General features: G+C 46.9%; 1 protein-coding gene across 1 annotated transcript; it reads left to right on the top strand.

Annotated features, from left to right (window-relative positions):
* Window positions 1-5,837: 5,837 nt before the first annotated feature.
* Window positions 5,838-9,614, top strand: LOC139370033 (zinc finger protein 665-like). Its single transcript, XM_071109329.1, has 2 exons — window positions 5,838-6,402; window positions 7,388-9,614. Exons 1-2 carry the CDS (start codon window positions 5,884-5,886, stop codon window positions 9,467-9,469), a joined length of 2,601 nt encoding a protein of 866 aa, XP_070965430.1. The 5' UTR covers window positions 5,838-5,883; the 3' UTR covers window positions 9,470-9,614.
* Window positions 9,615-15,330: the final 5,716 nt, after the last annotated feature.

Raw genomic sequence — 15,330 nt, 5'->3', positions numbered from 1 at the left:
CACAGAGTAGAATGCGTAACTCGCTCCGTCACCTCGCTCCGTCACAGAGTAGAATGCATAACTCGCTCCGTCAGAGTAGAATGCGTAACTCGCTCCGTCACAGAGTAGAATGCGTAACTCGCTCCGTCAGAGTAGAATGCGTAACTCGCTCCGTCACAGAGTAGAATGCGTAACTCGCTCCGTCACCTCGCTCCGTCAGAGTAGAATGCGTAACTCGCTCCGTCACAGAGTAGAATGCGTAACTCGCTCCGTCACAGAATGGAAAGCGTAACTCGCTCCGTCACAGAGTAGAATGCGTAACTCGCTCCGTCACCTCGCTCCGTCACAGAGTAGAATGCATAACTCGCTCCGTCACAGAGTAGAATGCATAACTCGCTCCGTCACAGAGTAGAATGCATAACTCGCTCCGTCACAGAGTAGAATGCGTAACTCGCTCCGTCACAGATTAGAATGCGTAACTCGCTCCGTCACAGATTAGAATGCGTAACTCGCTCCGTCACAGATTAGAATGCATAACTCGCTCCGTCACAGAGTAGAATGCATAACTCTCTCCGTCAGAGTAGAATGCGTAACTCGCTCCGTCACAGATTAGAATGCCTAACTCGCTCCGTCACAGATTAGAATGCATAACTCGCTCCGTCACAGATTAGAATGCATAACTCGCTCCGTCACAGAGTAGAATGCCTAACTCGCTCCGTCACAGAGTAGGAATGCCTAACTCGCTCCGTCACAGAGTAGGAATGCCTAACTCGCTCCGTCACAGAGTAGGAATGCCTAACTCGCTCCGTCACAGAGTAGGAATGCCTAACTCGCTCCGTCACAGAGTAGGAATGCCTAACTCGCTCCGTCACAGAGTAGGAATGCCTAACTCGCTCCGTCACAGAGTAGGAATGCCTAACTCGCTCCGTCACAGAGTAGAATGCCTAACTCGCTCCGTCACAGAGTAGAATGCGTAACTCGCTCCGTCACAGAGTAGAATGCGTAACTCGCTCCGTCACAGAGTAGAATGCGTAACTCGCTCCGTCACAGAGTAGAATGCGTAACTCGCTCCGTCACAGAGTAGAATGCGTAACTCGCTCCGTCACAGAGTAGAATGCGTAACTCGCTCCGTCACAGAGTAGAATGCGTAACTCGCTCCGTCACAGAGTAGAATGCGTAACTCGCTCCGTCACAGAGTAGAATGCGTAACTCGCTCCGTCACAGAGTAGAATGCGTAACTCGCTCCGTCACAGAGTAGAATGCGTAACTCGCTCCGTCACAGAGTAGAATGCGTAACTCGCTCCTTCACAGAGTAGAATGCATAACTCGCTCCTTCACAGAGTAGAATGCATAACTCGCTCTGTCACAGAGTAGAATGCATAACTCGCTCCGTCACCAGAGTAGAATGCATAACTCATTCTAGTCTTATTTTGAAGGCTTCCTCTGAAGGAAGACGGGGGAAACAGATGTTCTGTTTGAAATTAATGGTGGGTCGGGTGAAGATGAGAACACAGAGTGAGAACGAGTGGGTTACCGTGGTGAACAAGGAAAGGATTGAGTGGCGTTGAAGACGCGATGGTAGTAGAGCCTACACCCGTGAATGTTTCTCTGCACCAAGGGACCCTGATATATTTCATGTTAAAAAAGGTGGACTGGGCCTCCCGGGTGGCGCAGTGGTTAAGGGCGCTGTACTGCAGCGCCAGCTGTGCCACCAGAGACCCTGGGTTTGCGCCCAGGCTCTGTCGTAACCGGCCGCGACCGGGAGGTCCGTGGATTGACGCACAACTGGCCTAGCGTCGTCCGGGTTACGGAGGGCTTGGTCGGTAGGGATATCCTTGTCTCATCGCGCACCAGCGACTCCTGTGGCGGGCCGGGCGCAGTGCACGCTAACCAAGGTCGCCAGGTGCACGGTGTTTCCTCCGACACATTGGTGCGGCTGGCTTCCGGGTTGGATGCGCACTGTGTTAAGAAGCAGTGCGGCTTGGTTGGGTATCGGAGGACGCACGACTCTCAATCTTCGTCTCTCCCGAGCCCGTACGGGAGTTGTAGCGATGAGACAAGATTGTAGCTACTAAAAACAATTGGACACCACGAAATTGGGGAGAAAAAGGGGTAAAATAAAAAAGGTGGACTGTATAATTGATTGCATCGGTCATAAACTACACAGCACAAACTGAAAATAAACAGAGACAATTGGCATCATTGTAAGTGCAGCTGAACGCTCTTTGGGACTTAAGAGTCCTGTCGAAGAATGTTCCGCCCTGGACTATGACTGGATGTGTTTTTTAATGGGTCTATTTTTGTATAGTTTAGTTTTTTTTTCATTGTACCCCTCTAATGAGGGACTGATTTAGACCTGGGACACTTGGTGTGTGCAATTAATTATCAGGAAGAACAGCAAACCAACAGGCTCCAGACCTCCTAGGCTTAGAGTTGAGTACCCCTGCTATAGCGTATGATGTCGTTTTCTCCACCCTCCCCCAAATTATTTGTATATTTATTTCGTTTACTACCCTGTACAGTAGGTGGCGGCAATAGACATTCAAGTCTATTGGGTAGCCTAGAGCGTTGGACTAGTAACCGGAAGGTTGCAAGTTCAAATCCCCGAGCTGACAAGGTACAAATCTGTCATTTGTCATACTGAACAGGCAGTTAAAAAAACTCAGAACAAGGCTTCCTTCCCATACCGGAAATGACGGCATCAAACTGCTGCCATCAAAACAGACTGGGTTGAAAGCAAGACTTATCTAAACCATCTTTGGTCAAAAGGTAAACAAGAGAACACGTCGGAGGGAAACGTCACACAGACGATATGATTAAAAGCATCCAGGTACATCATAAATGCACATCTAGCCAAATTATAACCGCTTTGTAGCATGGATCGCTAGCGTATCTAACTAGTTAACTGTTGTAACGTATTTGTTCAAACGTTAGCTATATCAGAACGGTTTATATACCTGTAAAGGCCAAAATCATACGATAAGTGTTTAAGCACGAATATAATGCAGAATGAGAAGACGGGCTGCGAGCGACACTCTTTTTTTCCTCGCGTCTACACGGATCAATGCTGGTAAAATGAATGGTTAAATTGCCAGAAAATATTTTTTGTGTATATAGTGGTTCCATCGAAATGCATGGTACAGTGTAGCTTTGGGACACAACATCGGGGGTCTGTATTGGTTGGACTCCCTGAGTTGTGCATATAGTAGTTCTGGTGGCTGGCGACGGGAAATAACCCTACCACAATATAGCCGGCTACACAAAAGCATATGTGTAATCTCTAGGAACTCTTATTTACCAGACGTACATTTAAATGTGACCCTCACCATCAAATAAACGTCTGAATCCAAACATTGTCCGAACCGCACCGTATTCCTGCTCTGTAGACAGTGGTAGGACGTGCGTGGTCTAATGACAACCCGCTGTCTAACTCAACATGGTGCTGTTCTGACAAAAGTTGGATACAGACGTTAATTCGATAGAGAGGGTCACATTTAACTTTACATTCGGTAAATAGTTCCTAGAGAACTATTTGTTGACAGAAAACGTTTTTTGTTGTTGTTGCTGAAGCCGGCTATATTGTGGTACGTTATGTTCTGTTGCCAACCACCAGAATGATGCAGCCAATGAGTCCAACCAATACAGAACGCTAGGTAAAGTGATAGTTAATGGAATCAAACGGGTTATCCTCATTAGCTGTGATAACCGTTGATCTCAGGCAGCTGCATAGCAGGAGATATATCCACCAACCCTTTTTTCTGGTCGATACTTTCTTCGTTCTTGATTAGGAGAGGCACCATTCTCTTATTAAATGTATGTGTCCAGTTGCAACGAGAACGATTGGATTCACAAGATGCTCCCGTTATTAAATACACGTCGTGCTCCATGTTGTATTCACCGCCATCTTTTCTATCTCTGATCTGCTCTCATTGATCGAGCCAGGTGAGTGTCATTCAAAGTGACGCTTGATTGGTGGATTAATTAACGAGCCAGGTGGGTGTCCACCAATCAAGCGTACACTGACCTGACTCCGATCAATGAAAGATGAGGAATAGACAAGATGGCTACGTTTACATTGTTGGATTACTTCTTGGAACAAAATATTTCATTTAATATCTAAGTGTTTTCTAAATTCAAACGTTACCCCAGCAACTGGACACATACGCTTATAAGACAACGGTGCCTCTCCTATGCTGACCAAACAGGACGCGAGCATGTTGATTTTTGTACCCCTACACCAGACACGATCAGGACACGCAGGTTGAAATATGAAAACAAACTCTGAACCAATTATATTAATTTGGTGACAGGTCGAAAAGCATTTTAATCATTTATGGCATTTTAGCTAGCTAGCTTGCAGTTGCTAGCTAATTTGTCCTATTTAGTTAGCTTGCTGTTTCTAGCTAATTTGTCCTGGGATATAAACATTGGGTTGTTTATTTTACCTGAAATACACAAGGTCCTCAACTCTGACAATGAATCCACAGATAAAACGGTCAACGTCTCCTCCTTCCTAAAGGCTCCTCCTCCTTCCTAAAGGCTCCTCCTCCTTCCTAAAGGCTCCTCCTTCCTAAAGGCTCCTCCTCCTTCCTAAAGGCTCCTCCTCCCTGAAGGCTTCTTTTTCTTCTTTGGACTTTATATGGCGGTTGGCAACCAACTTTACAGCATTACTACAACCTACCGGAGTGTAGACCTCAGTTCATCAACCAACTTTACAGCATTACTACAACCTACCGGAGTGTGGACCTCAGTTCATCAACCAACTTTACAGCATTACTACAACCTACCGGAGTGTGGACCTCAGTTCATCTTTCAATCAACCACGTGTGTATATGTAACGGATGTGAAACGCTAGCTTAGTTAGCGGTGGTGCGTAGTAGTTGTTCCCGCGGCTTTTGTGGAGCGATGGGTAACGATGCTTCGTGGGTGACTGTTGTTGACGTGTGCAGAGGGTCCCTGGTTCGCGCCCGGGTATGGGCGAGGGGACGGACTAAAGTTATACTGTTACATATATGCTCCTAAAAACCAATGAGGACGGGGAGGCAGGTGGTTAGAGCGTTGAGCCAGTAACCTGAAAGGTTGCCGGATCGAATCCCTGAGCTGACAAGGTCAAAATCTGTCGTTCTGCCCCCTGAACAAGTCAGTTAACCCACTGTTCCTAGGCCGTCGTTGTACATAAGAATTTGTTCTTTAACTGACTTGCCGAGTTAAATAAAGGTGAAAGGAGATTCTCGCGTCTGGTTTGGTCAGCATGTCGTCGAGCAGGAAGAAAGTATCGCCAAGGAAAGTATGATGGAAGAATCTCCTGCTGTGAAGCTGCCTGTTGTCAACGGTTATCACAGCTAATGAGGATAAACCGGTTGATGGAAGAATCTCCTGCTATGAAGCTGCCTGTTGTCAACGGTTATCACAGCTAATGAGGATAAACCGGTTGATTCAACTGTTCCTAGGCCCTCATTGTACATTAGAATTTGTTCTTAACTGGCTTGCCTATGTAAAATAAAGGTTAAATAAGCTAAGGTTTGTCAGTCAAATAGGCTACATATTTGAAAGCAATGAAAGCCTGCCTGTGTTGATTTGGATCATAAGAATGACTGGAAGTCTATGGAAACTGTTAGCTGTTTCTGTAGACGTCGTCATTGCGCTAACGCTAGTTAGCATTGGCTCGCGAAACTATATCTCTTAACTGATTTCATACTGGACGGCAGAAACATAAACATGTCCATTTACCTCTGGGGAAGTAAAGAAACTCATTGCCAAAATCCTGAACTGTTCCTTTAAATATCAGCTAATGAGGACGTGAAGTTACAGATGAGTGTTTTGATGTATACATCTTTTTTTTACAGGTACTCTAAAGTCCTGCCATTGACTGCATTGTCGTTGTTGCCACATGAGCAGAACAATATGAATCCACTCAGTTCAGAGAAGGAAACATTGATTGATGAAATTGAACAGAGTTTATTCACGTTAACCGTGGACAATTTACGTTACCTGTGTGAACGTCATGGCAAAGATGGATCTGAAATTAAAGGGATGAATCATCGCTTATTAAGGCGTAAAGTCATGGAGGAAATGTGGGACAATACGGATTCAATGAAATCAGAGGAGCAGGGAATGTCTTGGTTAGTCCAACTGAAAGAGGACATCAGAAGGATGCTGGAGGATGCTAGTGGGGCACCAATGAGTCCCAGCCAGTCTGATGATGATGATGATGATGCTGTAGACTGTGATGAAGAATGCGACAAGGAGGACAGCGATTGGTTGCCTAGCAATGGACTGAAGGCGGAACACTTGAGTTCCAGCCGATCCGATGACGACGCTGCAGACTGCGACAAAGACTGGGACGTGGAGGACAAGGATTGGTTGGCTAGCGATGGGCTGGAGGCAGAGTCAGATCCAGAGAGGCACACTCCAGAGCAGAGAGTAAGAGACACAAGTATTTATTTTTCCCAGTCATAAAATGTGTGTTTCAGTCTTTCCTTGATAAATGTCATCCTTGATTCCTTGTCCTCAAATCCGTTTGTTGGTCGCGAAACACACATTTTCAGATATCGCAGGTGCAGCGAAATACTTGTGTTCCCTAGCTCCAACAGTAATAATATCTGAAAAAGAATTAAGAAATAAAGAAATACTAGAATGTGCCATGTCAGAGGCAGTCTTTTCCCTTCATCACCCCCAATATGTCAGAATATGTCAGAAATAACACCCCCAATATGTCAGAAACAACACCCCCAGTATGTCAGAAATAACACCCCCAATATGTCAGAAACACCCCCAATATGTCAGAAACACCCCCAATATGTCAGAAACACCCCCAATATGTCAGAAATAATATGTCAGAAATAATATGTCAGAAATAACTCCCCCAGTATATCAGAAATAACTCCCCCAATATATCAGAAATAACTCCCCCAATATGTCAGAAATAACTCCCCCAATATGTCAGAAACAACACCCCCAATATGTCAGAAATAACACCCCCAATATGTCAGAAATAACACCCCCAATATGTCAGAAATAACTCCCCCAATATGTCAGAAATAACACCCCCAATATGTCAGAAATAACTCCCCCAATATGTCAGAATATGTCAGAAATAACACCCCCAGTATGTCAGAAATAACACCCCCAATATGTCAGCAATAACACCCCCCAGAAATACTGCAAAGTTGGCTAGTAGCTAGAAATGAGGCAACTGTGTCTGTCGGCGCCATCTTGTCCTCCTCCTTCTATAAATGTATTGGAGGAAAAGATTCAAAATTTCTCCTCTTGGACTTTATCCTCCAATGTTTTTTAATCAAGGATGAGCGGACTCAAGGGAAAGACTTTTGAGGCCAAAAAAAAAAATCCTTGCCACGTAGGAGAGTGTTTCCCACCCTGATTCTCTCTCTATTTTTATGATTTCCAGAACAAGCTTCCCACGTCACCCTCCGCCCTCCTGAAGTCCCCGGGTCGTGCCTCTCCCAGAGTCCCCGGGTCGTGCCTCTCCCAGAGTCCCCAGGTCGTGCCTCTCCCAGAGTCCCCGGGTCGTGCCTCTCCCAGTAGCGTATTACTGCTGGGTCTGAAGAGGGTGTCTGTACAGCTGGTCGACTGCAGGAAGACACCGTGGCAGAGTAGCCATATAATACACAAGACAACACAGACAGGAGAGAAACCCCACAGCTGGTCTAATGCTGAACAACACAAAACCCTCTCAGGAGACAGGCCTGGCTCCCATATCTGTGATCACTGTGGGAAGAATTTTATCACAGCAAGAAGTCTACAACTACACCTACAGTACCTGAAGAGATTCAGAGAGAACTTGACTGGAGAGAAACCACACGTGTGCTCTACATGCGGAAAGGGATTCAGTGAGGCTGGCAGTCTTAAGAGACACCTGAGAACTCATACTGGGGAGAAACCATATGTTTGCCATCATTGTGGGAAGGCTTGGAGTGATTCTGGAAACTTAAGGAGACACACGAGAAAAACTCACCCAGGAGAGAAGGTCGTTGTGAAGAGCGTCCTTACAGGAGAGAAACCTTACCATTGCTCCTCTGACGACTGTGGGATGAGCTTCGTTACCTCACGCAAACGCAGAGTACACCAGAGAAAACACACAAGAGAGAAGCTTCGCAGCACGCCTAATGCTAAGCAACGTAAGGAACCCCTCTCAGGAGATGGCTCCCATATCTGTGATCACTGTGGGAAGAGTTTTATCACAGCACGAAGTCTAAAACGACACTTACAGTACCTGAAGAGATACAGAGATAACTTGACTGGAGAGAAACCACACGTGTGCTCTACATGCGGAAAGGGATTCAGTGAGGCTGGCAGTCTTAAGAGACACCTGAGAACTCACACTGGGGAGAAACCGTACGTCTGCCATCATTGTGGGAAGAACTACAATGATTCTGGAAACTTGCAGAGACACATTAGGACTCACACAGGTGAGAAACCTTACCACTGCTCGGAATGCGGTAGGAATTTTCGTGAAAAAATAAGCCTTGTACATCACAGGGAAGTTGTTCACACAGAACACCCTCACCGCTGTGCTCGCTGTATGAAGAGCTTCGTAACTGCATCTAAACTGGAATCACACATGCAAACCCGGCATCCGCCAAATGATCCTCTGAAAAAGCCACATGTGTGCTCTGAATGTGGAAGGGGTTTCAGTGAGGCCGGTAGTCTTAAAAGACACGTGAGAATCCATACCGGGGAGAAACCGTACGTCTGCCCTCGTTGCGGTAAGGATTTTACTCAATCTGGACTCTTACAGAGACACATGAGAACTCACACGGGAGAGACACCTTACCACTGCTTGGTGTGCGGGATGAAGTTTCGCCATACAATCTCGCTAAAGCAGCACCACCTGAAGAACCACAAGGGGGAGACACTGGGTCCCGTCCGTATGCACCAAGGCCCTCTTCCATGCCCCCACTGTGGGGAGAAGTTCTCTACCAAGGCTCTTCTAAAGGATCACATTCAGAAGACTCACAAAAGCAGAGTCCACTGCCCACAGTGCGACAAGACCTTCACCACTAAAGGTAGTTTACTAGTCCACCAGAGGAAGCACACTGGAGAGAGGCCTTACCTTTGCCCTCAGTGTGGGAAGAGTTTCTCCCTGACAGGGAGTTTAAAACTTCATCTCCGGATTCATGCGGGTGAGAAACCTTACTGCTGTACTTACTGTGACAAGAGCTTCACAAGTAAGAGCCACTGCATTCTACACCTGCGAATCCACACTGGAGAGAAACCGTACCAATGCCCTGACTGCGGGAGGAGGTTTCGTGATGGGAATGTCTTGAAAAACCACCGGCGGACCCACACAGGAGAGAAACCGTTCCAGTGCCACGTGTGTGATAAAGCCTTCGCCCAGTGGAGCAGTCTGAAGAAACATCAGGACACACACAGGCTAACACAGCCTGTCTCTGTCCCAAGACTCCCTAATCCCTACCTACCACCCAATCAGCATGTCCCTTATCCTTACCCATCACAGACTCAATGGTAACCTGGTTTATCACCTGTCCAATCCCTTATAGAGGGATTCCTTACGATACCCAGACAGAAAAATACCAAGATTTGGGGGAAATTCACAAAATATAATCCATAGAATAAAACATTAACACCTTCCTAATATTGAGTTGCACCCCATTTTTCCCTCAGAACATCCTCAGTTTGTTGGGACATGGACTCTACAAGGTGTGGAAAGCGTTTCCACAGGGATGCTGGCCCATGTCGACTCCAATGCTTTCCACAGTTGTGTCCAGTTGGCTGGATGTCCTTTGGGTGGTGGACCATTCTTGATACACACAGGAAACTGTATGACAAACCCAGAAGCGTTGCAGTCCTTGACAATAGGTGTAGCCTGGCACCTATTAACTACCACACCCCGTTCAAAGGCACTTCCATCTTTTGTGCGACACTGCACTAAGATGCAGTGTCTTAGACCACTGCTCCACTTGGGAGCCCCTGAGCCCTGTTTCATAAAATGGGCTTAACTTTAAAACTAGGAGAGCTTCCACTCTGGAACTGTGATATGCTTATAGAGTATATTATATACAACTATATAAATATACACTGCTCCAAGGAGTGGTTCTGCAGGTGACAACCACAGACCAATTCTCAGTTCCTATGCTCATATTATGTACAACTGGATAAATATATATACACTACGTTTCAAAAGTTTGGGGTCACTTAGAAATGTCCTTTGTTTTAAAAAAAGAAAGAAAAGCACATTGTTTGTTCATTAAAATAACATCAAACCGATCAGAAATACAGTGTAGACATTGTTAATGTTGTAAATGACTATTGTAGCTGGAAACAGCTTTTTTTTTTTTTTTTAAAGGAATATCTACATAGGTGTACACAAACCACCACTCCTGTGTTCCAATGTCAAGTTGTGTTAGCTAATCCAAGTTTATCATTTTAAAAGGCTAATTGATCACTAGAAAACCCTTTTGCAATTATGTTAGCACAGCTGAAAATGGTTGTTCTGATTAAAGAAGCAATAAAACTGGCCTTCTTTAGACTCGTTGAGTATCTGGAGCATCAGCATTTGTGGGTTTGATTACAGGCTCAAAATGGGCAGAAACAAAGAACTTTCTTCTTAAACTCATTCTTGTCTATTCTTGTTCTGAGAAATGAAGGCTATTCCATGCGAGAAATTACCAAGAATCTGAAGATCTCGTACAACATTGTGTACTACTCCCTTCACAGAACAGCGCAAACTGGCTCTAACCAGAATAGAAAGAGGAGTGGGAGGACCCGGTGCACAACTGAGCAAGAGGACAAGTACATTAGAGTGTCTAGTTTGAGAAACAGACGCCTCACAAGTCCTCAACTGGCAGCTTCATGAAATAGTACCCGCAAAACACCAGTCTCAATGTCAACAGTGAAGAGGCGACTCAGGGATGCTGTCCTTCTAGGCAGAGTTCCTCTGTCCAGTGTCTGTGATCTTTTGCCCATCTTAATATTTTATTTGTACTGGCCAGTCTGAGAAATGGCTTTTTCTTTGCAACTCTGCCTAGAAGGCCAGCCAAAAACAAGGACATTTCTAAGTGACCCCAAACTTTTGAACGGTGGTGCGTGTGTGTGTGTATACATATAAAAATTGCCAAATCAAAAATGGTTTATTTTTTGCTTTGTAGCACTTACAGACAGATGAAACATGGAGTTTTAAATTAGGCCTGGGTAAGGCCAAAATCTAATAACTTTTGATCAGTTATTTCTCAATGATGCTTTAAGTTAAGAGATGAATCTCAAACATATGTAAACAATCCTTCCTCCAAATGACCTATTCTATGGATGACATTGAGTTACAACCCCCAAAACCCCACTGGACACACACCGGTTGAATAAACGCTGTTTCTACGTCATTTCAATGAAAATTACATTGAACCAACGTGGAATAGAATTAGAATGGATGTCTGCGCCCAGTCTTTGTTGTTGTTGTTGTCTGGGTTTCATGAGGAATCACTCTCTATAGATCTGGTTACCAACTGATGCAAATAGATTGGGAGGAAGCATTTCCTGAAGTACTGGAACACTGCCTTTGACTCCAAAATGGCACACTCTGTACGATAGAGGGCACTAATTATGACCAGAGCCTAATGCCCTACACTCTGTTCAATAGAGGGCACTAATTATGACCAGAGCCTAATGCCCTACACTCTGTTCAATAGAGGGCACTAATTATAACCAGACCTAATGCCCTACACTCTGTACGGTAGAGGGCACTAATTATGACCAGAGCCTAATGCCCTACACTCTGTACGATAGAGGGCACTAATTATGACCAGAGCCTAATGCCCTACACTCTGTACGATAGAGGGCACTAATTATGACCAGAGCCTAATGCCCTACACTCTAAACCCCTACCTACTACGTCCCCCTGGCCCCTCCCCCTTCTATGTGGGCCAGATCTCAGGACATCTCAAACCCCTACCTACTACGTCCCCCTGGGCCCCTCCCCCTTCTATGTGGGCCAGATCTCGGGACATCTCAAACCCCTACCTACTACGTCCCCCTGGGCCCCTCCCCCTTCTATGTGGGCCAGATCTCGGGACATCTCAAACCCCTACCTACTACGTTCCCCTGGCCCATCCCCCTTCTATGTGGGCCAGATCTCAGGACATCTCAAACCCCTACCTACTACGTCCCCCTGGGCCCCTCCCCCTTCTATGTGGGCCAGATCTCGGGACATCTCAAACCCCTACCTACTACGTTCCCCTGGCCCCTCCCCCTTCTATGTGGGCCAGATCTCGGGACATCTCAAACCCCTACCTACTACGTCCCCCTGGCCCCTCCCCCTTCTATGTGGGCCAGATCTCGGGACATCTCAAACCCCTACCTACTACGTCCCCCTGGCCCCTCCCCCTTCTATGTGGGCCAGATCTCGGGACATCTCAAACCCCTACCTACTACGTCCCCCTGGCCCCTCCCCCTTCTTTGTTGGCCAGATCTCGGACATCTCAAACCCCTACCTACTACGTCCCCCTGGCCCCTCCCCCTTTTATGTGGGCCAGATCTCGGGACATCTCAAACCCCTACCTACTACGTCCCCCTGGCCCCTCCCCCTTCTATGTGGGCCAGATCTCGGGACATCTCAAACCCCTACCTACTACGTCCCCCTCCCCCCTCTATGTGGGCCAGATCTCAGGACATCTCAAACCCCTACCTACTACGTCCCCCTCCCCCCTCTATGTGGGCCAGATCTCGGGACATCTCAAACCCCTACCTACTACGTCCCCCTGGCCCCTCCCCCTTCTATGTGGGCCAGATCTCGGGACATCTAAAACCCCTACCTACTACGTCCCCCTGGCCCCTCCCCCTTCTATGTGGGCCAGATCTCGGGACATCTCAAACCCCTACCTACTACGTCCCCCTGGCCCCTCCCCCTTCTTTGTTGGCCAGATCTCGGACATCTCAAACCCCTACCTACTACGTCCCCCTGGCCCCTCCCCCTTCTATGTGGGCCAGATCTCGGGACATCTCAAACCCCTACCTACTACGTCCCCCTCCCCCCTCTATGTGGGCCAGATCTCGGGACATCTCAAACCCCTACCTACTACGTCCCCCTGGCCCCTCCCCCTTCTATGTGGGCCAGATCTCGGGAGGGATTTGGAACCTGATGAGGTAATAAAAGAGGAAACAGATGGGAGACTGAATAGAACTCTTAACAACTGACTTCCTCAAAGTATTGGGTCTGGTGTGTCCTGATTTCTGGGGTTTTGAAATACTTTAACGCAGACTTACCTCCTTGACCAGAGATTGAATCGAGACATCCCACTCCCAAATGTTTCCGTTTCAATGGAAGTCAATGCACTAAGTAGTCCAGACTCGCATTTGGTGTCTATTGGAGAGCCACCCACTTAGATAGACAATGGTTAAACGGCTTGAGTCGTTCATCTTACATTTATCCGCCATCTTTGCCTTGACCAGTTCATTCTAAATGACAAATGTGGGTCAAATTCTATGTTGTGATGTTTGCTTGTTTGTAATGTAAAACATTCTGCTTTATTCAGTTACTGTGGTTGTGTCCAACTACAGAGCTGTGGAACTGCAGAGGGGCCACGATTCATTAACACCACTAAATAAATGCTAGTTAATTTTTTTTTTTTAGGGGGGTTAATAACATTTATAAACAACACCAGCTGTTTATAATTTAACACATTTTTTTGTGAGGAATAAAAATGTTTTAAAAAATTATAATTGTGAGAGAAAAAAACACTGTAACTCCAAACCCAGACTGAGGCTGTTTTCTGTTTAACTGTACAGTTTTTTTTATGATTATCTAGACAACTCCCTAGCAACCATTAGCCCTGTCAATTGTAAATCTAAGATGTAGACTACATTGCAACACCCTATCTACAGCTTAGTATATATTTAAGCAGTAAGGCACGAGGGGGAGGGGGTGTGGTATATTGCTAATATACCACGAACTAAGGCTCGATGCAAAGCGGAGTGCCTGGATACAGCCCTTAGCCGTGGTATATTGGCCATATACCACAAACCCCCGAGGTGCCTTATTGCTGTTATAAACTGGTTACCAATGTAAATAGAGCAGTAAAAATACATGTTTTGTCATACCCATGGTTTACGGTTTGATAAACCACGGCTGTCAGCCAATCAGCAATCAGGGCTCGAACCACCCAGTTTATAAATATTGATATCACACTGGCTGTAATTATGACACGGTATATTCATGAGTCTTTAGTTTAAGGCATGAGTAAGAGAGACCTGGGTTAGCGCATGACGGTGTCTTCTCAGTTTCTCCATGCTCGCAACCGGGTCTGCGTCACGCCAAACGCCACCGGGTCTGCGTCACGCCAAACTCCACCGGGTCTGAGTCACGCCAAACGCCACCGGGTCTGCGTCACGCCCAAACGCCACCGGGTTTGCGTCACGCCAAACACCACCGGGTCTGCGTCACGCCAAACGCCACCGGGTCTGCGTCACGCCAAACGCCACCGGGTTTGCGTCACGCCAAACGCCACCGGGTCTGCGTCACGCCAAACGCCACCGGGTCTGCGTCACGCCAAACGCCACCGGGTCTGCGTCACACCCAAACGCCACCGGGTCTGCGTCACGCCAAACGCCACCGGGTCTGCGTCACGCCAAACGCCACCGGGTCTGCGTCACGCCAAACGCCACCGGGTCTGCGTCACGCCCAAACGCCACCGGGTCTGCGTCACGCCAAACGCCACCGGGTCTGCGTCACGCCAAACGCCACCGGGTCTGCGTCACGCCAAACGCCACCGGGTCTGCGTCACGCCAAACGCCACCGGAGTAACCACTCCTTTCAAAGGCACCCTGCTCCGGAGAGCAAGGTAAGTCACAGGTCTTGTCCCGAGCGCATGACGCGGAGCACCTTTTCCTTCTGGGCGGAAGAAACACAGGAAATCATCAGAAGCTACCTTCATTGATTTAACAGTACCCAAATGATTTGTATGCGTTATGTGCGTTTTGCACTCCCGACATTCCGACCTGAAGATCACTGACATGATTTGAGCTCGTATTTTCCCAGTTGTTTTGAACGTGACATGGGAACTCTGGGGGAAAAAAAGGTAAAATCATGACTTCAGTGATCTTCAGGTCGGAAAGTCTGAGCTCTAAGAGGAGGCCCAAGTTTCCGATTTGGAATTCCAAGTTGGATGACCATTCAAAGTGATTTTTCCCAGTTGTCTTGAACGCACTGAAGTCGGAGGTCGGGTGATCCCTGAGTTCCCAGTTGTCTTGAATGCAGCATGAGCCCATGTCGTCAACCAAGTGCACCTACCTGTATGTGTGGTATCAATGAAATAGATTAGACTGCCTGTTATCTTTCCAAGGAAATTAACTGAAATATGATTAGACTATAGTTTACAACAA

Source organism: Oncorhynchus clarkii, chromosome 17 (genome assembly GCF_045791955.1).
Source record: "Oncorhynchus clarkii lewisi isolate Uvic-CL-2024 chromosome 17, UVic_Ocla_1.0, whole genome shotgun sequence".
Taxonomy (NCBI): domain Eukaryota; kingdom Metazoa; phylum Chordata; class Actinopteri; order Salmoniformes; family Salmonidae; genus Oncorhynchus; species Oncorhynchus clarkii.
Note: the sequence above shows the minus strand (reverse complement) of the source record. Positions and strands in the feature narration are given on the sequence as shown.